At 42.2% G+C, this 25,255-nt stretch overlaps 1 protein-coding gene across 1 annotated transcript; it reads left to right on the plus strand.

The window, feature by feature from the left end:
* Positions 1–6,614: 6,614 nt before the first annotated feature.
* Positions 6,615–15,295, plus strand: NPY (neuropeptide Y). Its single transcript, XM_082752794.1, has 4 exons — positions 6,615–6,694; positions 6,860–7,047; positions 11,829–11,909; positions 14,938–15,295. Exons 2-4 carry the CDS (start codon positions 6,860–6,862, stop codon positions 14,960–14,962), a joined length of 294 nt encoding a protein of 97 aa, XP_082608920.1. The 5' UTR covers positions 6,615–6,694; the 3' UTR covers positions 14,963–15,295.
* Positions 15,296–25,255: the final 9,960 nt, after the last annotated feature.

Here is a 25,255-nt window from a genome sequence, read left to right on the forward strand (position 1 = left end):
GCTCATCCATTTAGGATGAATGGAAAGCTGCTAGCTAAGCTACAAACAAATTGTCTAAGGCCAGTGAACCCTTAAGAACATTTGGACATCTTTTTAGGAGAGAATCAAGATATTTTGATTTGTCCATGCTCTGTGAGACCAGCACAGACTGCATGATGCTATTCTAAGTGCATGACCCTTTCCTAAATCCTATGTGTCATTTCAAAACTGCATATCAGGGTATAAATGAAGAATGATTTCTAATGTGGACAACTGTGGCGGTCCTCTGTGCTATCTAAGCCCATGTGATGGCTGAGGATTCCCTGTCACCAAAGTGTGTTTTGTTCTTGGTTTCTATGACTGTGTTCAATTGGATAGTCTACTGTCTCTGTGCTTTTGGACAAGGAGAGAGGAGCACCTTCCAGAGGGGTCCCAGTTGTGGTAAATGCTTATCTTGGGTGAAATGCCTTGCAGCTGCCTGCCTTTTTCTTGTTTTGAGTTTAGGGCCTGGACCACTTAAAGCAGGAGCCTTCTTTTTAGATAGCCAAAGCTAGCAAATCCCATCCTGTATTCCCATTGAATTAATCAATCTATCACTCTTGCCTCCAAGTTTAGATCTGCTTTCTAAAGTTCTTCAACTTTGGCACTGGTGGTTTCCTGTGCTATACTCCATGACAAGTTATAAAGCATTCAACACATACAAAATTATGAAACCATACGGGACAGTTTACTCTCAGCTGTGTCAGTGTTGCAGGACAGGAAGCAGAAGTGATTCTAACTGTTCTTGGACTGTGAATCTGCTGGGAGAGATTTATTTTTTTGTCTGTATAATATCCACATTTTAAGCATAAGGATGTTTTTCAGCTCCAGTGCCTTGGATGGAGATGAATTCATTTCTGTGCACATATCAGTAAGTGGTAATATTCTACAAATGAACACACATAGGAGGGTTTTTCAGAAGCCTTTGCAGATGTCTTTCTTATATCTGCTTCTCTGATTTACTCCCTGCAGGTAAGATGTGTGACAGTTCTCTACATGACTGTGATTGGATTTCTTCAGTCCTTGGCACAATCCCACCAACCTCTGCTATCTCTCATGTTTCAGGCAAGTCTTTGCTGTTCCCTTTTCAGGCAGAGTCACCTCAGCACAATCATAGTGCAGCCTGTTTGGACTTCTCTCACTTTTTGTCCTGTTTCCCTCCTTAACAGGATTGAAGTCAAGATGTACACCGCAGCAGAGAATGGTTATTTCTAGTAACGCTGGTTGTCCCTAAGTCATGACAGCTTTGCCAACTTTCTCATCTTACATGCATGAAAAATCACTTTCTCTCAGTGAGGATAATTTTTTCTTTCCGATGTACACACTATTTTTTAAACCACTATCTTCTCATAAGCTGTTCCTTACTGACTTTGGTCTCAGCAGCAGGCGTGTTGCCAGAGGTCATGTTCTGATCTCCATCCCACTAATCTCTCCTTGTTTTTCTGTTGTCCTGGGGGAGTGGGGAAGGGAAGAAGGTACAGAAAAACAAATGTCACTACAGTTGCAAAAACTGTTTCTGGCTTTGCAGCTTATATGAGTATTGTGTTCCTGTCAAAACTGAGCATTGTACCATGTGTCCTCAGGACAATTTCTGATGGCCCTCTGACCTCATGGTGGCGTTACAGTGGTCTCTCTGGTTCTGTTTTCAGAAGTAAAAACCAACCAAACATCAACTTTCATTTTAAGATTCCACTAAAACCAGGTTTTGTTTTTCTGGTTTCCAGTCATATGTTGCAATGATTGAGAGTCAGATGTTTGCAGGGCTCTTGATGTGAACAACAAGGATTTAAATAGCAAGGATTTTATTCATGTTCCATCTGGGGTCTGCAGCTCACAGTCAAGGAGCTGTATGGAAGCTGTTCACACATCACCAGAAGCCGCTCGTGTCAAGGGGAGCCACCTTTCCCTTTCTGTTTCCCTGAAGGAGAGCAGGAGGTGCCAGGCAGATGTGTCTGTGGCTCGGGGTCATGGCTTAGTGGCACCTCACCTTGGTGCCTTAGTGCCACCATCTCCCCAGCACCCAGCAGCTGGACTGCCCTGGGGCTTGGGAGAAGGGACACACGGGGGCAGGTATTCATGTCAAGGCAGTAAGAGAAAGATGGTGCCGGCTGATGACTTCTATTCCTATCCTTTTTTTGGACTGACTCTCCAGGGACACCCCCAAGTGAGTCCTCCTAGGCTTTAAGCTTGGTTACTTCCCAGATCTGCTTCCTTGTGCTGCCTAAGGATGCTGGTGAAAGATGAGAAGAGAAAGTAGAGTTCAGTCCGAGAGAAACCAGCTGGATGGTTCCTCACACCACGTGCAGGAAGGCTGTGGGACTGGCACGGGAGCCTGGTGATGCTTGGAGTTTACAGTGATGTGCAAAACCTTGGCTGCTAGTTAGGACGTCCCTAAATGTTAGTTTTTTTTCTGGAGGATAGGAAGGATTACTACCAAAATAGTGTCACGTGCTTTTCCTGTCCTGACAGTCTTAGAAGCATGCTTTTTAGGAGCCACTGAAGACAAGACAGACAGGCTTTTGGCTTGATCGATGGATTTTCCTTTCTCTTATGCTTTCTTATAGTTTGTCTTTAGCCACAGCCCAAATTTTGGTGGAGCATTATGAATCTGCTTAACATTTGCTGGATTCACAAGGGTGCCTCTTGAAAATGGTACTACTACCAAGCAGCTAGGAGGGCTTATTGCTCCAGGATCACAGCATGTTCTGTTCAACTCTTAGTGGTATGTACAGGGGAGGTGAATAAAAGCACTGAAAGGAGCCCATAACATTTGGAAATGTGGGGATTGGTGTGGTGCATCAAAGTACAATGAGAAGCTTTTCTTACAGTGTTCCTAAGCACACTGAAATCAGCAATACTGTAAAGTGTGTGAGAGCCTGATTCTGTGAGATTAACAGGCCAATTTTCTGTCCAAATAGGTTCAGATAAATTCATGTGACTACTGAGTAATTATACAGTGCTTATCTGACTGAACTTCCAGTCCTAAAGATTCAGCATGTCTGGAAGGTTTGCTCGGCTATGGAAACCTTTAGTGAGACATTTCAACTGCAAGAGCACAGCCAACATCAGCTGATAACATCTGCCATTTCCAGGTCCCTAGTATCTCACAAATCTTTTCCTCCTGGGGCTCCAATTTTTAACACTTTCCTTGTACTAGCAGATTAGTCTTGATCTTCTATTTAAAACAAGGACTATTAGTGGGCTATTAGGGAATGGTACTTTAGGATCACTGATGCCACGACTGTACTTTGTTTCAGTGCGAAAATGACATTTTGTATATTTATAATATTTTTAAAAAAGTAAAGCTCTAATTTGTTGCCTACCACAAAAGACACACTATAAATAATATTCTGTCCAAACTTAATCACACTAATTTTAGTTTTAATTAAAGCAAATATCATGGCTTCAATGCAATCATATATACATGTATTTCCAGTAACAAATGACTTGATTTTTCTTTCACATTTATGCTGTTTCTAGAACAAGCTTTTAAAATGTTGATATGTTCTCATGAAGTTTTCATGTTTATAGTATAGCCTGATGTTTGGAGTCTAAACGGCTGTGGGTTGAATCTTTAAATACCATGGCACTAAAACATAGATAAAATTTGGCTGTGGTGCTAGGGGTAGCACATCTGCAAGCCCAGACATAGTGTTGGTGGCCACTTTAGCCTTGTAGCCCTGTGCCCATACTAAATTTACTTCCTGATAAGGGGAAATGGTATCATGCCAGGTTCATTCAGAAAGGGTGAGAATGCTGCACAGAGAAACGTGGCTGCATTGCTGAGTGTGGTGGTGGGAATATCTGGCAAAGATAAGATATGAGTATCTAAGAGCTGCCATTCCTGAGCTATGCCTGTGTCTTTCAGCTTTACCTCCTGGGCTGTGTTTTTCAACCCTGTTCAGTTCTTCCCGACTTTCTTTATCAGCTCTTCTGAGTCTCACCCCTTTCCAACTACTCTCACCGCTTTCTTATTCACCTTTGTGGCCCGTCCAAAAGCTGCTTGTGGTAAAAGCAGCTCTGCCGTTTGTCAGAATACAAATGCCTGCCTGCTTCGTGTGAGGGCAACAACCCTGGGCAAGCATCCATGTGGAGTAATCATCAATGGGTGCCAGCAAAGGTGCAGGAAACCTTGATTTTGGAAACTATTTATAGGACACCCATGAATATCTGTGCGACCCAGGTATGCTCAGTTTCATTGAACAATCAAACTGTGCAGGAGCCTATGTATGCCTGTAACTTTAGCTGTAGGGGCTGTTTCATCAATTAAAAAATGCCTGTGTTTGCTGCATTGGGATTATGGCAACTAATATACTAAGGATCCAAAGTATGCTTTATCCACCTTTTTCATGCTTAATAATGTTTTATGGTACTAACCAAATGAGCCAGTATGGACTTGTGGTTTTCAATGCAGAAGAAAAGAGAGATTTTTTTCCTAATGGAGCCAAATGAAAATTTCCATACCCAAGTAAGCTCCAAAGTGTCTGCTTAATCTTAAAAGATGAAACAGGACATAAGTGCACACCTGAAGCTGAGCAGTGCCTTGATACTGTTGCAGAAATTGGCACAGTAGAAGGCAGTGTTTCTTTCCAGACCATAGCCTTTGAGGGGATGCTGAGAGCTGTTTAAAGCAGCAGCAGAAGTTAACACAGAAATAATTTCCTTCTAAACCATTTGGATTGCAATTTTGGATTCAGTGTTTTGGGTTTCCTAAACTGAATGCTGGAACTACATAAGAAGTGTTACTCTGAAGTTGTTTTGACAAGAGTGGTGAGGTTTGGAACCTCATAAACCTTTATGCCACCCAACACCAGGGTACAAGGCCAGACTCAGCACAAGCCGGGAGGCAGTACTTCATCCAGAGGCCAGACAAAAATGGTGAGCTGGCTGGGGTCCTGTTGCCCCTGGGAAGAAAACCTCTCCATGGGTGGGAGGTGGGTGAGGCAGAATCAGGCTGGAGATTTTGAGTGCTGCAGTGGTGGCACACCTCCCCACTGTTTTGGTGCCCAGTGCTGCCCCTACATGTTCTCTACACCCCATAAAGGCAGATCAATGCCAGATTTAGATTGGGCAGCTTGTTGGATTCAGGGCAGCAAAAGGAAAGTGAGGGAGGGCAACTGCATTACTACTAATGTCAGATGTCCCCAGACGCGCTGAAATTAGGAGCTAGACTCACTGGCTGTGCCATGGAAATGTGTCCTTCACACACATTAAAATTCTTCAGTCAGCATGTGATAAAGGACAGCCTGCAATCTTGCTGTAAGGTTTGTGGCTAGTGCACGGTTGAGTCATGAAGAGTTTAAAATACCTCAACATTAAGGGCTCTGGGATTTTCTTCACTTCCATGGCTTGAGATGGACGTAGTCCAGTGAGCTTTCCTGCACGCTGCAAGAGCCATTTATTTGATAGGCCTTCTTGGGGCAATGTTGAAATTAAGTTTTGGGAGTGATGAAAATGATTTCTGGCTTTGCTCTTGCCTGAATATAATTTTTCAGAATATGCTGTATTATTGTTATTAAAGCAATAACTGCATATGTTAATAAGTATAGCAATTAATATCTACATTTGTAGTAGTATGTATGATACAATGTTAGAATATGTCTTAGTATCCTGTCAGTATGTCTAATGTTCTTACTTATGCGGTTATTTTACCATCACATTACAGTAAAAATAAGATCTGTTCAGAGTCATGATTTGTCATTCCAACTGGAATTAGTCATTGGTCACCAAGATGCTAATCAAATTACCCGTTTCTAAAGAATTGATTTAATTTTACTAATATGTATGAATAGTTTCCAACTCCACTGAACTCTTTAGCAAATTCGGAAACTTTGTTTGGCTTGGATTGGTTTTATCTGACTTCAGGCACCCAGTTAGCTGGGTGTATCACCCAGCCCCATCACCCAGGCTGCAACCGGTGGAGAAGTGCACGTCACTGGGAGATGCCTCCGCTGTATGAGGCCTCAGCTCACCGTGAGGGTGCCCATCTCTCTGTAAGGATTCAGCGTCTGGATGAGATCAGGCAGACATCCAGACCAAGCACCATGGCCAGATCAGCCCCTGTAGTCCAACACCTGTGAGAAGCTGCTGCGTAAGGGATTCAGCAGCGGTCATGACACGATTCTGTGGCTCTGGTGGGCTTTCCTGCGGCGCGTTGCTCAGGGAAAGAAATAAAACAGAATAAATTCACTTGAGAAAGGGCTCTGGACAAGGGTGTATGGGGCCACCTGGGCAGAGTGAGCACCGAGGTACAACTTAACTGCTGCAGCAGGTGACCCGCAAGACTGAGCTATTTAGTAGGCATAAGACTGTAGCACCGATGTGGCATTTCTGGACGCCCCCACCCTTCTTATAAACCTCCTCAGATGCTTTCAGATGCTTCCTTGCTTTTTTTTTTCCCCCTCCCTCCCTGCCTGGGCGGCGGGGGCGGCCGCCCCCTCGGTGCCGCCGGGCGGGGCCCTCCCGGGGCAGGGCGCGGGCGGAGGTTTGGGGGGGAAAGGGGGGGGATAGAAGGGGGCCGGGGCTACCGAGGCGTGATCGCCCGAGGCCCCTCCTGCCTGCCGGGGAAGACTTAAACAGCCCGGCGAGGCGCGGAGCCCCGCACTCGGGAGCCCCGACCCACGGGCACAAGCGCCTCGCCTCTCCCGGAGCCGCTCCCTCCGCTGCAGCCGCCGCCGTGAGTACCGCGACGGGGGGGACGTGGGCATGGCGGTGGGACATGGGATGTGGGACATGGGACATGGGGATGGGGATGGGGTCGCGGGGCTCGGCGCCGAGGGGGCGTCCGCGCTGCCCCGCCGTCGGGGCGGGCGCTGACGGCGGCTCTCCCCCCGGCGTGCAGATGCAGGGCACTATGAGGCTGTGGGTGTCGGTGCTGACTTTCGCCCTGTCGCTGCTCGTCTGCCTGGGGACGCTGGCAGAAGCGTACCCCTCCAAACCGGACAGCCCCGGCGAGGATGCCCCCGCAGAGGACATGGCCAGATACTACTCGGCGCTGAGGCACTACATCAACCTCATCACCAGGCAGAGGTAGGTGCCGGGGCCCTTCTCCTCGGCGAGGTGGAAGGGAGGGATGTGGGCTGTCCCCTCGGAGCCGGGGGTCTTGCCCTGCTTCCTTCGGGGTGAGGGGGAACCACCGGCAGGAAAGATGCAGGGGTCATGTAACCTCTGGAGAGTGTGAGCCCTGGGACTGGAGGTGGATTTCCACCATCCAAGTTGGCAAAAAGGGCAGGGTGTACATGTCCGCAGGGTAGTGTGCGTGGGGAGAGCCCCCCGAAGCTGAGGGAAAATGAAACTCACCCCAGGGAGTGTAAAGTAGGGCAGGAAGAACAGTTTCACGCTTCTGTTGCTGCCGCTGTCTCTAGTGAGGATTTTGTTGGGAAGAAAGTTCCCCTCTGTGCTTGCTGAGGAGTTGTAGTAGTTTGGACACTTTATAGTTTGTCAGCTACTTAATACAGCAGCGAGTGCCAAAAAGCCCGTTTGTCCTAACAAAAACTCTCAAGAGCACAAACAAGAACCCGTGCCCAAGCTGAAAGAGGAGTGAGTGTGACCCAAAGCTGCCTTGCTCTGAGCTGGTTTTCTGAGGATGGCTGCGATGGCTGCGCTGCTTACAGTGGCAGTGAAGGTTCAGTCTGGAAAAAGTGAAACTTATACTATAAAATTATTTTATTTGGGAGTGTCTGTCCAGTTTTGACTGATTAATAGAAACATCCCCTAAGGTCCCTGGACAGTGTGTGACCCAGGAGAGCTTTGGTGTATTTATCTATTTGCTTAATATCAAAAACAGATGAGAGATCTATAATTAGGCTTTCATTTGTCCCCGTAGCAGTCTGAGGAATTAAATTAGAAGAGAGGCTATCGTGTAGCTGAGAGCTTTCCCAGCAAACCCATGACATTGTCTGCCAGTGTGCTAATGCCATAACACAGATGAAGAGGCTGATAGAACAGCAGCTCTTCGGTCCTGGACTTTTAAAGCAATATTCACAACCAGCTCATGTGTGCGGCATGCTTCTGTGCCTCAGTCTCTGCTCTCATAACTTTTTGTCTAGATAGCTGCTAAAATAATCTGCTCCTTAACTTCTGCCCCTGCTGCCCTTTTCCCTTGTGTGTGGTGGGATCTCCAGGCTGGGTTCATATATCTTCCTTTTATTTCTTTAATTTCTGATTTAAAAGGTGGCTTCTGTCTAAAACCAGTTTGTATTAAAAAGCAAATAAAAACAAGGAAACCAACCCCCCTTCGATATTCATTCCTCACTGCGCACTTGCTTTAATTTTGACTGTGCAGCTTTCTTTTCTCCTGCCTGGGGTGCAAGTCCGCAGCTCAGGGACTGAGTCTGCTTTCAGTCTCATGGCTGTGTTTGGGTTCTGAAGTGAACCAAAGAATTGTTGCTGACGGATAAAACAATTCAGAATTTCAATTCTATTATTCACGTTCAACCAATGTTTCCACCCCGCGGCCCCGTTTCATATTTGAGGGGAACAGAATTGGAATTAGAAGGACACTGACAGCTAAAATCACCAACTTCATAGTACATGTTTTAAAGTTGCTAGATAGCTTAGCTTAAACAAACAAACAAACAAACAAGAGCGTGTTCTTTCTGTTCTGTGGTGAATTAACAGCACAGAAATAAAGTGACAGCTCCTGGGGGTTTGCTGTTTTGGCAGTGACAGTCACTTGCAAAAGGAATCAATAGCTTAATAAGCATTTTGAATGGATCTAAAAATTTGATTCATTCGGTCTGTTTCAGATGCGCTCAAAGCTTACTCTTTTGTTAAAGCTTCTTTGGCTCTGCCTTTTGTGCTTGGTGCCGCTCAGGAGCCCTGTAACAAGGGGAAATGGAGGGGCTCTCTTCAGCTTCATCTATCTAGTCTTCTTTGATGTGTATGTGATTATGGATAACCTTCTGGCACATCCTCCTGACTTCTGCTTCTGGCCTAACAGCAGCATCTGAATGTTGTTCCCTGTGAGTAGCCATGGCCTACAGGGTCTTCACTCCAGCTTCCATGAAGCTCCTTCCAAATCATCTTTCTCTTCTTGTCTTTAGCCCTTGCCTGTGTGGCTGCTTTGTTCTCTCTCTCCTTTAGGGTCCTTCTCCTTCACAGCCATCTCACTTGCCTTTAGACATCTGGGCACATCAGCTTGATGCCCCTTTGAGGACAGTTGAGGGAAATACATGTAGGTACTTGTAGCCTGCAAGTCACCGGGCCTCTTTCAGTCCTTGATGAGATCTGTTGTTCCCTAGGTGCAAGATCTTCGCTGGTGGTAAGGAGAGCCTGAGGTGACCAGCACAGATGCAGACTCCTGCCTTGCAGATGTCCATGTGTCTTTGGATTAATCCCACCTCTGTCCTAAAAAAATGTCCTTACCACATACCCCTCTGCTGCACTGTTCAGGGGGCTTTCTTCAGAGCATATCTTTACTTGAATAATTGCTCCGGCTGCTTGGTACTACCTTACCTCTACACCCTGTCACCAACAGGCCTTCTTCCCTTCATGTCCCCCATAGCTTGTTCTTGCATCTATAGCTCCTCTGTGTTGTAGCTAAACAGTAAGGCCACTCCTGCTGGAAATGGCTTGAACCATAGGCAAGGCAGAGGATATTATCTGAAAGTGTGTCTGATTCTGGCAGTACCGATACTTCCACTTCATGTCAACAACTTTAAAGTGGAAGGGAGCAGACCCTGAGCTGAGCATAAAGCCTGACCAGGTGTTTTCAAAACTTGGAGCCTAACTGTTCTAAAACAGAAGTTACTTGGTAAAAGTGTTCCCCAGATGCCAGGTGAAGGCCTGGCTTTCTGTGTTTGTATTGTCTTGGAGCTGTGCAGGGTAGGCAAGGAGCAAGCACAAAGCAGCTGGAGCGAAGATCTCTGGAGGCATCTGCTTCAATAAGAAGAGATCAACTTCTACATCAAGGCATTGCTTTCAAGGCTGTTCATGACCTCTTTATTATGGCTGTAGCACAGTTGTTTCCTAGTGGCAAAATTACAGGGCAGACTAGAGGGTTGGGCACCTGCCATAGGAAGAATGGCTGCTCCTTGAGCACTCCACTTGGTCGCAGCCAAGTGTCACCTGGTGTACAGCTTTGTGTGAGGACAAGGTGGGTCTGTCCTGCACAGGTAGCAGCACTAGTCTTGTCATACTAGAGGGACTCATTTAAAAAGCAGTAGTGGTTCTCCACATCAGTCTTCTTTATTATTTGAGCAAATCTCTGCTCTTCTGAGGGTTGCTACCCATTTCTTACTCAGACAAAACTTTCTGAGAGATTAATAGAAATTTTGTCCAAGCATAAGCTGCTGGAGCAAGTTGTTGGATTTGTTAAATCAATGTTTTAAAAGCAATGGCAAATTAGGTTCCCCTCAGTTGATGTGCAGGTTGCATCCATATTGATTGGAGTAGGGTACTAGAAAGAAAGAAATCCCTTTGTGGTGATGGAGTGGAAGGCGTTTTATTCAGCATTATTCTGAATTGCAATATTGTAACAGCATTTTACCTTCTTTCAGTCAGTTTAAATTAAGAAATTTAAAAATCTGAAACTTTTACTTTGTCTTTTGAGGGGACATGGGAGGCACTAAAATGATTACGGTGAGGCAAGAATACAAAGAGTAATAAAATGAGGTACGTTTCCACTTTTCAAAAAGATATGTCATCAATAGATATAACTCCTAACTTTTAAAATAAAGTTTGTATTGTGAAGTTTTTTTCCCCCAAAATTTAGATCAAGCCATTGGAGAAACATCTTGATAGCAATGGATAAAATCTAAGTCCTTGATTACACCTTTGACTTCTCTGGAGCCAGAATTTCACTCAAGTGGCATTCACAAAGCTATTATCTGTTAATGTACTTTGTGATTCAGACTAATTACATACACAAGTTACAAACCGTGATCTTAATTCTTCCCAACCAAGGGAGCATTTGCTTACAGTTATCACTGTTAAGCTAATGAATCCTTATAGTGATGAAGTGTCTGTCAAGCTGGCTGCTAAGTGTTGCTTCTGTTTTCTGAGAAAAAGAGAGCAAATTCCTTCCTAGAACCTGGAATTGCAGTATTTTATCTGTTGAGCAATGTATGATAAAATATCCGTGATTAAAACAAACAAACAAAAACAAATAGAAGGACAGCCATTGTGTAGGTATAGGACATAGGTTGTAGGTGATATCTCATTTAAGCAAATTGTGGTTCAGAGAGTTTTCTTTCCCATAGCCACATAGTTCAAGAGTGGTTATTGCCTTGGGTTAGCTCAGTTTTTATGACTTAATGTGGTGTGTGGTAGGCATCCCCAAATATATTAGCTGCCTTTAAAAAATCTTGGCCAATTCTTTAGATACTATGGCTTATCTGAGTTTTGTTTACTATTCACAGAATAGATAAATTTGACTCCCATTTATGTAATTTCTGATGAATGAATAGCATCTAAAACAATCATAAAGTTTATGAAATGACGGAACCGGGTTTGTAGGCAAAAATGATGCGCGTGGAGGTCATGTCATACAGTTTCCTTCCCCTTTCTTCACACTCACATCAGTAAGGTGTGAGTTCCTAGAATATCCAGGAACAGGGATTGAATCAGTAAATATTCAGAGTTTCTCAATACTGTCCTATAACATGATAATGGAAAAAGTATATTGAAAGAAATACTGAAGAATGAACATTTTCTGACATGACTAAGTCAAGTTAAAATACTTGCTGTAAAGTTTCCTTTATAACGTCACTATTGAGTTTTTCTGAGATTTGCCTGATGGTTTTCTACTTAGTTTTCATTTTTAAATACTGAAATACGCAAACATATACCTTTTTTTCCTCTTTTCTTAGGTATGGAAAGAGATCAAGCCCAGAGACACTGATCTCAGACCTCTTGTTGAGGGAAAGCACAGAAAATATTCCTAGGTCCAGGTATGTATGAAGATATTTTGTGGTGGCTTTCATTTTTTGTTTGCATATAATAGTTTTGTTCATTATCAATAAACATATGTCACAGGGAGATAACGCTTGTCACCAACAGCTGGATAAGCACAACAAAAATCCTTTGTTTTTAAGAGCTAGAACCATCCTATGAATGCAAGTAATGTCATACCAGATATGATGAAGTCCAAGCTCCTTGTTTTCCTCTTTTGTGAACAGGCAATACTGGCTGTCTGAAGGGAGGGAAGCATTCCCATAAAAGTTACCCCTTACTGGGCTTTATTGCAATAGAAATTACAGAATTGTACATTGATGCCTGATGGTGATTCATTTACATACTGGATCCCCAAAGATGGCATCTTTTTATTCATTTGCTACTTAAAAAGTTTTACCTTTTTGCTTTAAAGATATGTGAGTGGTGAATATCCAGATATATTAACTTATACACAAGTGCAAGGCTGTGATTGATATTTAAAATATAGTATTTCACACTACTTCTGTACCTAATGTTTTATAAAGTGAAAAAATAAAAGCCTTCATATTCCTAATTGCACTTGATTTAAAAGAACAGTGGTGTTTCAAGCAACAGTGGGATTTCAAGGGTATGTACTATATTTTTCTAGGCAGGGAATGACACATTAGCTGTAACGTAAGATACTACATTGGTGACTACAATTTACGCAGCTGTGAAAATTTTATTTCCTTTTGCCTATGAAAAAATAAAATACTTTTTTTTTTTTTTTGCTTGTGAAAGAAAACCTTAGTTTTAGTCACAGAAAAGCATGAATAAGCTCAGATTAAGCCTTTCCTGAAAGTCTGATGCTTGCTGATAATACTTCTGCTGCAGAAATAAATGTTTTATGCAGTAGTCATCTCAGGAGTCTACAATCTCTGTATTTTCATAAGTTGTGCAAGGCTAGATTAAACTAGTTGAATACTTGACCGGAATAGTTTGTAGCAGTGAACTTTTGGGCATGATCTTGTCACTGAGAGGTGACCAAAACTTTGACTGCCATCAGTGGGTTGTCCATGAAACCTGCAGTTCTATGCATAGGGAGAACGTTGACTTGGGTTTGATGACTAACCACAGCTGTTGGGAAATGGTTTTCTCTGCAGATGCTTATAAAAAAAAAACTGCACGGAGTGCAGTGAAATGTTTGAGACTATTTTGTATTTTGTAATGATAAGGCAGAATCCTCATATAATGGGAAATTTCCGCTGCCATGAATTTGAGGCAACACAGAGGGTAGTACAAAGTCTAATACTCTCTGCAATTTTCCCTCCTTCACAACAGAACTTTATGGTTGTTATTGTTTCAATAATGCTATTTATAACACGCCAGGGAGCTAAGACTCATGAGCAAACTAACAAACTAGTACGCATTTAAGATCAAGAATTGATGAGAAACAGATTTTTATCTCATACCCCCCTGTAACAGCACTTTAAACTGAGAAAAAAACATGGTGTTTGTCATTCGTCGATGACAATTATGTGAGCACTGGGAACAATGATGTGTAGTTTCTTATGGATATGTTTTCTAGGATAAAAGCCAACATGGATTCTGAACTCTGCTCCAGCTTTCCCCCCCCATGTGAGGATGTATCTTATTTCTGTACGGTCCTGTGTTTGATGGCACATAAGGAACTTACTATCTCCAAGATACCCGTACCTCTCTCTGACTTGGTGAAAATTGTCCAGAGGGTTGGACAGCTTGTGGGGAAGTTAGAGGAGCCCCGCAGGGGTGGACACACATCAAATTTGCCCAAATACAGTGTGGTTGCATAAACATCCTCCTGGAGGCATCTAGCCTAAATGAATTAAAGGCAGGCTGTTATTATTCTGAACTTAAATTAACAAAGTACATGTTTTAGAAATATTTATACACAGCCAGTTATGGTGCAGATGTAATTTCCAGTCAGTGAGTCAGCAGCAGAAAGACACATTTCGTGCAATCCCTGAAACTGAACACTGAGGTGTTAAGAAACAGCTTAAATGTATTCAGCCTGGCTGGCTGAGTTCAACCCATCACTTTCTCTGACTAAAATACACGTATGCCCCATAGCATTTTGCAGTCTAGGTGTGTGTCTGAGCATCCAAAGAAAGGATAGAGAGATTCTTATGGAAACCAGGTGGAAATTAGGAAGTTAAGGAATTAAAAAAGGAGGTGCCTTGATCTGAGTACAAGTAAGTTTTCATAAGAAAAATGTGAGGGGATGTCTTTCTGATCCTGTGTATCCTATGGAGTTATGACAAAATTTTCATTTCCCAGTAACACTACATATCCCTTCTAATACTGCATCTTTGAAAGTTAAGTGTCTAGTGTGAAGTAGCTGTCTAGACTCCCTTTGTAGTCAACTGGAGAGATGACTATCTCCAAAATGAGCCATTCCACCCCAAAACAAGCAGGATTAGTAGCCCTCTCAAATTGTCAGTGTCTCTCCAGCGACTGTAGTGGCAAACTGGACCTTAAGTCAAGACTAGGCACCCAACTTCTAGATAGCAGAAATTATGGCAAATCCACTTCTCCGTGTCTCTCTCCATGTTCTACCACTTGCTGAATATCTTTCTACATATCCAGAACAGCTATTTGCAAGCAGAGGCCCTCTGGATCAAATCCTGCACTCAGGACCCCTTTCAGCGTGTATTTCAACAGTTTGATGTTAAGCAACAGAATATGATGATAATATTTTAGGATGGTTTTAGGATAGTTACTTTGGTTTTGTCCGAGGGTGCTAACAGCATGACATGGTTTTATTTGTCTCTCTCTGAAAACCATTTACTCCTGAAAAATCTAAAAATCTCTCTTACGAATATGTTTGTTTTTTGACATATCATAGTTTTCTAGATTTTGGCCATCCTAGATTCCTCTGTTTTGATGGGAGTCTCCAGCTGCAAATGTGAATGTGTATTCCTTATTGGTGCTATTATTAAAATGAAAATTTCAAGTAGTTGTAACTTTGGATTTTCCAGAAGGGACTGTAAAATGTGTTTAATAGTGTCTATTCATAATATGTTACAGGTTTGAAGACCCTTCGATGTGGTGATGGGATTTTCAGCACACCGTCAAACTTTTCCTAGTTTTCAATTCATACTCCACTCCTCTGAAGCGAATCATAGTGTCATTCCCAGTGCATGCAGCCATTGTACTGAATTCTGTAGAGTTTTTCCCTCGTCATATTTGTATATACCTTTATTTAAATAAATTATTTGTGCATTCCAAAATACAACATACTAAATGAAAACAAGCACTCCTGTCATTGGTATAGCAAAAAATGGTTTTAAACAATTACAACTGAATTATAAACTCCCTGCAGTCTAAAGTAGTATGGGCAACAACACTGTCACCGTTAATACAGTAATTAGTATGCAAAGTAATATAAAGGCACCATTTAAAGTGGCCTCAAACTCCACTCAGCTGTTGGATTTATACAAAACTGTTTAAAATAATTTATCATGTACTACATAATTTAGGAAAATACTGTTCCGAGAGGAGATTGCTCAGAATCACCATACTAAAAACTTACTTAGTATGTACACTGACAAATGCATTAAAATTAAATTTCAAAATACAAAGGAATGAAGTGACGGCTTAATTCTCCGAACTCCTCCAAACTGGTTTGAAGCCTGGGTGTAAGCCTGAGCTAGGAATTTTAAATGAAACAGGTATAACATGTTTGTTTTGGCAATATGCAAAGCAGCAGAAAATAGTATCTAAAGTAACTCATAAAACAGGACAATTGTACAGCCACTTGTGCCAAAAAGGAGACATCTAATATTGCTTAAATTAATGGGCATGCTGCTTAATCACAGGAGCGTGCTGGTAAATTACAAGCCTTTGGGTACCTGCACTCTGAGCACTTCTCTAATTTGGAAATATTCATAGTTTGTTTTCACCACAAGAATGTACCTGGAGTGGGACAAGGGGAACTGCCTTCATTTTATTTTTCTATATTTTTAATGAATTTCATCACTAGCCTAGTAAGGAAGCTACTTATACGTAAGGACTTTGGAGGAATGCCCCAATGCTTTTGTTCAAAGTAACATAAGATAATGGCAGCATGTGTTACCCTTGTTCTTAAGTGGTTTTTATTCAGAGAGGCTCATCTTGTGGTATGGTCATATGCAACATGACACAAATGCCGATTCTTGGTTCCTGATATAGAAGCACACTTTCTTTTCTTTAAACACCAGAACTGGATATTGTGTAATGAGGCACATTAAATGTTCCAGGTTGGAAAAGAATCAGAGTGAAGGTTAATACATTTCCATCTCATTCCTGATGTTTAACTGTTTTCACAAGGCTGTTGCCCCCAGGAAAGATGCATCAGTGCAAGTCAGTTCCAGACCCTTACAAATGCAGGCCAGGTGTATTCACAAAGCATTACCACGTTCCCAGGATTTACCATCTTTTTTGATCACACTTTCTTCAGTAAAGCATAATATATATATATATTTGTAAAACATCTAGATGCCACTTGAATCGGCAGATTTTGCCTTCAGCAGCAGTATTTTCACTTACAGGCTTGATGATGGGTTTCACAGTTAAATCGAGAGGATTAAGAGCAGTCTACTAGTGGCACTAATGGACATGGTTTAGTGGTGGAACTTGGTAGGTCAGGTTTATGGTTGGACTTTATGATGTTGAAGGTCTTTTCCAACCTAGACAATTCTATGATTCTATGATAAAAATGTTTGGGGCCCCCTGTATAAACCATTGCCACCAAAGGCAGTAAAGTCATGCTGTTCAGAGGGACTTCAGCCACAACTTGCTGATGCTGCAGGAGTCTATCAGCTGCAGGCCAGGACCTGCTGGGTGAGAGGCCACCATATGGTGCTTCTTGGAATAATTATTCAAAAGAAAACGAGATTGGTGAGGTACCTGCTATATGTTATCTCTAATTCCTGGTTATTCCAGTAACCAGTAATAAGTGTAGTAAGTAACTACACACATATATTAATGACTGAGTAAATGTTAAAATCTGTAGGTGATACACCAAACTCATGTTGCTTCGCACTGTCATTGCAAATGTGCCCTAGTGGAGAAGGAAAGAGTTAAAGGAGAATTAGTGGATGCTAATTGTTCGTGCTGAGCAGTTCCACTCCATTACCTGAATTTTCTTGAAGTTAAAGAACTCCCATGTGTGTAGAAAAACTAGAAAACTCTAAAAAATGCCAGGTTTATTATTAATGAGCTGTAAAAGACAGAGGTGAGGCAAGGCAAAGCAGTCATACAGCATACATCTATCCACACCATGCTGTGATTTTCTTTCTAAAACCTTCCTGTCCTGGCAGACACAACCTCACCAGAGAAGGCCAACGTGCTTAGGGCTTACTTGCCTCGTGTACTTCATATACCACTCTTGACAACCACGACATTGAAAATATTGGATCAGCTCCCCAAACTGCAGGATAGGCTTAGAAAAATGAGCTGTGAAATGAAGATAAATGCTGGATTTGTTTGGTTTGGCTTCCATATTTTGACTTTAAGCTTAACCTTTTCATCTTTTTCTCTCTAACCATGAGAAATAGAGCCTTGTTTCTAAAACAAAGGCTGAAATTTATGTCAGACTCTGAGGAAGTGCCAGGAAAAACAACAAAAAGTGAGAACCATAAAAGTATTCTCCTGTTTATTTATTGAGGGTTTGAAATTGTAAGTAATGTACATAGATAGGTGTAAAACATTTAAAAGGCAGTCCACCTTTGCCTTTGGCAATTTCTGTAATAGATGTCCCTGAGTTACACTCAATTTTGATTTAACAAATGAGGGAATCCAGATACTCCCATAAAACTATATATCGTCTCTTCTAAGACAGGAAATTCTCTCTGTTCTTTTCTCTCTCCATCCCCAGAAAACCAGTCTATCACAATGCTTTCAGCTCTGGAAATCTGTGCCAAAATACACAAATGTTTAGTCCTCTGATGGCTATTCCCCTTCTTCCTGGCTGTGGAGTGAAACATTGTTCCTGTGGCTGGTGTCAGACCCAACTGGAATGGTGTTGGTGCCCATTACTCAGCTACTGTCCCCATTCTTGATGGGAAAGGGTCACCCATCAAGCCAAACTTTTCCTCACGTGTCATTCAGGAGTTGGAAACCCCATTCTGGTGGCAGGCAGAGAGCATGGACAGCCTTCTACAGGCAGGGCAGCTTTGCTCTGCCAGAGCATCCTGATCAGGGTGGCTGTGACTGGGGAGGAGAAGACAGCCCCACCACACCTTCCACCGTGAGGAAGCAGAGAGGTCCTGGTAGTGTGAAGCTGGAGGGAAATGCAAGCAGGTGAGGCAGCTGAGGTAGGAGTGATCTTGATAGGTGTCCTGGCCTCAAACCAGACCCTAGACAAACATTTTAAAACAAAAGTCAGAAGATATGCCAGAATTTATTGTGACAGAGTCTGTGTTTGTCTTTTGAGATTTTCATTTACAGCTTGTGAAAAGCTGAGGTCAGAGAAAGAAGAAACAACAGCATACCAGAAATGAGCAGCTGAGGCTTTGTAATGGCAAAGTCAAGAGAACGTGCCTTGTGTACATTTCCAAAGCAAACTGTTACAGGAATTGGTACTCTTTGCTTTACTCTGAACAGGTGCTTTACAGCCCCTTCCCTTTAAAAGAAGTAAACAGCACTAGGTTAAAAATACATGACCAAAAAATAACCCTAGCAAAAATTATTTCCTTTTGGAAAGGCTTTTGGTTTTTAAGTGTTAAGGAAAAAAAAAAAAAAAAAAAAGTCTTAGGAAGTATTTCCCAGAACATCTTTTCTTTCATGATTTGTGTTTTCTCTTGAATTAAAAAGCATTTTGATTACTTTCAAGGTTCATAATATTATTTTCTAAATTGTAACCAAGAGGAAAAGATGCCAACATGCTTCTTCCCACTGCGCACAACTGAACTATTTCACAAACTTAGAAAAACTGGACATTAATACTGTTCCAGTAACACTCAGCAAGGTACTTAAATGAATATTTTCTAAATTTAAACCAATACTGGTTTTGCAGTACACTTTTTTGGTCAAAGAATCCAAATCTGCCTTGAGATCTGCACATTGTGTGTCCAGGAATAGGAGAAGGTAAAACTACATGGGACTATGCTCATTTGTATATACACAGACCTGAAAAACAGCTTTCATGGGTGTGAAAGTATTCCCCTTACAGGAGACATGATTTGGCAAAAAGCAAGTGGTTTATGTCAACTTCTGTGCTGCCATCTAAAACAGATGGTTCTCAAAAGCAAACCAAAATTATACCAGCAGTAAGATAGCTGGGGTATTGTGTATGTGAACCAAATAGATGGACTGTGACCAAAGAAAGCGGTCCATATGTATTTCAGTGAAATAAGAAAACAATTCAAAATCTATCCCTTGGGGCCAGCTTCTCACGAAGCCCCAGGGTTACAAACATGTGTCAGCCCTCCAGCCCATACTTCACAAATCCTGAGTTATCACTGAGTTTGAACTCCTGTCAGATCTGGTTGTTTAATTTAACATTTAATAATAGTTTCCTAATAACAAATTATCAGAGTAATTTAACACACACCACTAATGTAAATTAAAAAACCCTCCTGCTTCATGTTGGTGGTTTAGTACCCTGTGTGAGAAATTGCACCTGCGTGGAAATTGCCTAACTAATGCAGCAGTTCACATCAGGCCAGCGTATTTTATTATCTGGCAATATTGTTATCAGTCATTTATTTATCTGTATTACAGAAGCACCTGGGGACTCCAGATACGGGGCTCATTGTGCTGTGGTTTGTAGAATTATAGTAAGAAAAAAAAATCATCCTACACTGGAGAGAGAATTCATCCAAATGCAAAGAAAGAAAGTGGGAGGAAACTCGGGCTAAGAATTAAATATGATGGGAAGGATATGGTGGCCCTACTTTTAGAGTCACTGATTGCAACAATTAACAATGTGCTATAAAACATGTAGCCCCAACATTATCTTGCTTCCAGTTCATATGTATGTTTGCTGAGTTCTTCGTAATCCAAGTAATTTGCTTTTCCCTAATGACCAGCTCTTTGCAAGGCCAGAGCCCTCCCATGCTCTGTTTCTCCTGGACCTGCACGATGGTCCAGCCTCTGCCTGCAATGGACAGCAGCTCCAGCCCTGCACTTGCTGCAGGCTGTGAACTCGCCATACCCTCTGACCAAATTCCTGGCTTTAAACACACCCCAGGGAAACCTGGTCCTGACAGTACAGGATGAGCTCTGGATGCGTCCTGCCTTTGAAAAAATGGGGTTGATGGGAGCAGGAGACCCCTGAGAGGGACTCGTAGGAACAGCTGCTGGTGCTGCAAATCAGCAACCTCTCCCACAGCTACGAGGGTGCAAAGTGCTCTTTTTCAAAGGAATATGTTCTTTTCAACTAAGAATGAGGGTTCAGGAAGCTCAGTTGTAAGTAGGTGATTGGCTGCTTAGGAGATCTTTCACGTTTGTCTTTCCACAAGGTCCTGCATCCCATTTTTAAGCTTCTTTCCCTTCAAAATACACCTATTTATTTTCTGTGCTTGGATTAGTTTCTTTTATATGGAAGAAAATAAGGATTGCCATTTAAAGTTTTTCTGCATTTATGATTCAAACTCTTCTTTATATTCAGGAATGATTTTCTTGTATTTATCCATGCATTCACTCTACCATGTAGATGACAATTACTGTTGTTCAAATATTTTTTGCAGTGAAGTCAGCTGGAAATACAGCCTTGTACAAATCCTGTTCCATGAGCAATGGTACAGAGGGTTTTGCTCAAAACAATTGCACTGGTACTTTTTTCACTTCTTTGTAAAACTTGAGGATGGATTCTAATGAAGTCATCTAAATTAGGAAATAAACTTTGTTAATTGAATGTTGTAGTCCAAAGGCTTGGGAACCTTTTGATATGATCAGTTTTCTTCTGAGCAAGAAGAGTCAAAATTAAATAATGAGCTCAATTAGAAACGTTAACTTGCTTTTAATATGTCTGTATTTGAAACGTTTTAACTTCACCTTGGTCATTTGCTGCCTTCACATCAGCAATCAGGAAAGTCAGAAAATTACTGACTTTTGACATGAAGCTTTGCAATGCTGTACCATGGCCTTGGTGTGAATCTGCTTTTAAAAGATGAATTGCATTTAGAAACGCTTAAAAACACATCTTAAATTGGCTGCCTTATCTGTCTTAGCCAGAAGTGCGTTTTACATTTCTTCACACACGAGTGGTGGTACCCAGCTCTACTGCAGCGCGGTGCACATCAGAGTGTTTGTGCTTCAGCACGCGTGGTGACTGTCACAATAGCGTGTGCGGACTGAAATATATTTCCTGTACCGTGAGTCATACCTGGTTATTAATAATGAACTACATTTAAGTGGGAAGAAGTCAGTTTTCATTCCATTTAAACGTCCTGATTTACCAGCTTCTTTTAAAAAAGAAAAAAAAAAAAAGAAATTCACCAGCAACAAAAAAGGTGTTTCAGCTTTACGTTCTGTCAAGGAAATAGGCTGAGACAATGAGATGCTATATTTAAATTTTCTTAAGTGTGTTTCTTCCTGACCAGGCATACCACATTTTCCTCTGGTGTTCAGAGGTAAACTCCAGGCAGCTGGTTAACGCTGAATCTCTCTGTTACGGACATTTCTCTTTTCTTCACCAGCTGGATGACTATTTCCAAAACAGGCTGGCTTACAGGCATTGCATTTACCCAGCCCACTGCCTCTCCTGTTCATCCTCACATGGTTTCTAAAAAAGAAAGCAGTTTTTGCAGGCAAAATATGTATTTCTGTTGTACTTTTTTACCTCTTTCAATGTAACCTAAGGAGGGTGGATCATGTGGTTTTGCCAGCCACAAAGGTTATATACTAGAGACATATTTTTTAAATTTTAAGTACCATACTCTGCATATGATACCATAAGGTGGGCTTTTCCCTCATGCTGTGCCCCCCAGCTGTGCTTCTCCTTTGATAGCTCTGCTCAGAGATTTGACTACAACATCTCCCTGTCAAGCTTGCAGTGTAACAATAATTTGCATTAATTGATCTAATTAGATAACATGAGTCAACTCTAAATCATATAAAAACTTTGTCATTTGGAAGTGTCAGAAATGAATAAATTTACAAGATTTTTTTTTTTAAAGTGGGTTGTGGAGGCTTTTACCATAGATGTTAGGTGAGTGCAGGTCTCTGTGCTATATCAAGTAGTAATAGCAGTAATTAGGGACCTGTGTTGGCCCCTTTTCACTACAGTGGGAAGTGACTTACAGTGTGAACATTGAGTTGTGATGGTTGCCAGAAGTGGCAGAGAATCAACTCTTTGTTCTAATGGTTTAACAGAAGGTGTCTGCCTTACTGTCTCAGCAAGAGTTTGGCTTAGTCTCCTTGGGGGGGAAACTACAAATTTCAGGCAGCTGGCACTGGAAAGGCACAAGGATAACTTTGATAAATCCAGGTTGCTAGCAACTCTTCATCAGTGTGAAGAGTATAGTGGGAGCTGTCAGAAGTCCTCTGAGCAAATACAACCCACCTTTGACCAGCAGCAGTGCAGGTCATGGGGACCTTGTGAGCAAAACCCACAGAAAGACTATGAGAAGGAGCATGAAATGATATTCTCTGTAAAAAATAATGATTCTAAGAAACCATAATATTCTCTGATTTTCAGGAAACACACATCATTTTTCCTTTATCAACTTAAAGTGGGGGGCATTTTATTGAAAAAGAGAATCTTCAAATACCAAAGATGAAAATGAGACTAGATATAATCTGGGATGGCATCCTTGAGTATGTGCTGAGCCACTGGCAGGTCAGAGGGACAGAAACAGCAATCAGCCCCTTCATGATATTATTGCCCTTCTCTAAATGGTAGTTAGGGTGTTTTCCTACCAGCTCCAGTGTCTACATTCATATGGACTTGTGCAAATCAGAAGCAGAAGATGATCAGTCAACAATACCTTTCACCTTCCTGAGAACAGCAAGGGTATTTCTATCTGGATGTGAAGGAAACAGTGAAATGTGCCCCTAGAAGCTGAGGCAGGAGAGGCTTATGAAAAGACTCTACCTGCTACTTGCTAAAATATCTTGATTTTTAATTGTACTTGGTGAATGGGGAAAGAAGGGAAAGGGAGATGATTCAGTATTTTTGACTGCTCAGAGAAAAAAGATATTTCCATCCTCCCCTCTACCCTCTCCCCATGAATGCTTTTGGTCAGTTGCAAAGAAAGGGTCCCAGATTTTTTTCTTTGACAAATCCATGCTAGCACAAGAGAGGAGGCTGCACGCAGCCCAGACCTCACCAGAACCTCTCCAGCTGAGCAACCGGCCAAGCTGGGGCCTCTGTTATCGAAACTGGCACTGCTGCTGAATCCCTACAGTTTGTCAGCAAAGCTAATAGCATTTCCTGTTCTCACTTCTTGGGTCCTTGGAATTTTTGGACTGTCCTAGCCTACACCATGGATGTAAAAGTCACCAGAAAAGCTGTAGTGAAAAGCACAAAAGCCAAAGCTACAGCACCCCAGACAATCAGTTCTTGGTGCTCTGAAAAGAGCATTTCTTTCTTCTCTGGGTCTCATGGGGTTTTCATGCTAAGATGATCTATAAAGTAATGGGATTTTTGCTTTTTTTAATGTTACCGTTTTGTTTACTAAAATAATTGTGTACAATAAAACAAAGAATACAACTCTAGTGGGATCATTCAGTGAAGCAACTAGAGGATGTGAAAACATATTGGCACACCTCAGGGGGTTTATGCCTCTTCTTTAGTCTATGTAGTGTAGCCCACTGTTAGAGACACGGTATTAAACTCAGCTGACCATTTGTAAGCCTTGCTGTGACAATTCTTCCCTGTCTCAGCAGTTTCTTCAATCCTGTACATGCTGTATGTAAAAGACCCTGCTTTCTTCCCATCTCTGCTCTATTAAATGCTGGTTTGAAAAGTATAGCTCAGGATAAGAATGTAAAGTAGTAAAAACTGACCTCTCACCATGCTGTAAAGTAAATGGCATTTGGAACATTTTCATGATGAAGAGATGCTTCCAAAAAAAGGTCTGTAATGACATACAAAAGCCACTTCACAATCATTTTACATGCCTTCAAATATTCATCATTATGCTGGACTCTAATGGGTATGGAACTGCGCTGCATGCTGTGGAGATCTCCTTTGCAAGCCTAAAGTCTTCAACAGCCTGAGAGACCCATCTTGGAAAACCTCCCCTGATGGAATGGATTTAGGTTTTGTCAGGGAGAACCTCTTAGGGCTCCCAGTCTCAAAAGTGACAGCCTTGAATTTGGCTTTGGTGCTTTCTCCCTTTTCACACCTCGTCGGCCTGAGCCCTTGGGGACTGCAGAAGGAAGGGGATTTCAGAGGAGCAAGGTGAAATGTGGTGGTGATGTTATACTGCCTGGGGTGGGATTTGCTTGGAGAGAGACCACAGATCTACGGCTCACTTGCTGGGGAACTGTCAAAGCCGATACAGCTCCCACCTGAACAGTGAAATGGTGAAGTGCAGCCTAGCAGGGAGCTGAAAGTAAATTTTACACAACTTCAGGGTGGATATAATAGATGCAGCCCATCAGTGCTGGTTCAGCTGGCCCAGCACTCCAGCACCACCAGGCAGCACCCGAGGATCCTCAGGGGAAAGCTCCCTCCCTTCTGTACAGTGTGGAGTATCTATTGCCACTGAGATAATTAGATTTAATTGTCTTTATTCTTGCATGAAGTAGGATTTTTGCAAATCCCTCCATTATCAGCTTCGGAAAAAAAAAAAAACACAAAACAAAACATAACAAAACAAACAAACATAAACCTGTCTGTTCACATAGCCCGGAGCTTAACCTAAATCTTTTTGGTGGTGACATTACTGTAAGTGATGTTAGCAGGATCTGGATGTTACACCTCACTGGTCAGGGAGTGGATAGCATATTTTGGCAGATTTACTCACTTCGTTTCTGCCTCTCGTGAAAGGAATTTGATTAGACATTTCTTCTATACTCTTCAGAGAAGAGCTCGGAGGGAAATACTTGGAGAGCGCATCGACCTATTAAGTTGCCTGATTTGTGGCCGCAGCTGTTTCCTTTGTCTGAGCACAGGCAGGAGCAGTGATTCATATAGGGGAAAGGAGCTCCACCATGCTTGGTTTGCTGTGAGCTGCTCCTCGGTACCCTCCTGCACTCCTGGTGGCTCTGGTGGTTTGGGGGCATGCAACCAGAGCACCCTGGTGGGGGCACAGCCACGCTCAGGCCTTGGGAGAGCTGCTTCAAGGCAGCAAAAAGCAGCAAGGTGCTGCTTTTCTAACACTTTAAGCCAGGAGACAATAAGCATGACTCTTTAAGGAGAATCAGGCAACTTCCCATGTTTTGATGTGCTTCTTATGCAGCCTGACAAGCA

The sequence above is a fragment of the Aythya marila genome (genome assembly GCF_965140915.1).
Source record: "Aythya marila genome assembly, chromosome: 2".
In the NCBI taxonomy this organism is placed as follows: Eukaryota; Metazoa; Chordata; class Aves; order Anseriformes; family Anatidae; genus Aythya; species Aythya marila.

Excerpts from the sequence above, each read along its gene's own strand:
- NPY (XM_082752794.1), top strand. The coding sequence starts at position 6,860 with ATGCAGGGCACTATGAGGCTGTGGGTGTCGGTGCTGACTTTCGCCCTG. Across the intron at positions 7,048-11,828 it reads AACCTCATCACCAGGCAGAG|GTATGGAAAGAGATCAAGCC; the intron begins GTAGGTGCCGGG and ends CTCTTTTCTTAG. Across the intron at positions 11,910-14,937 it reads GAAAATATTCCTAGGTCCAG|GTTTGAAGACCCTTCGATGT; the intron begins GTATGTATGAAG and ends AATATGTTACAG.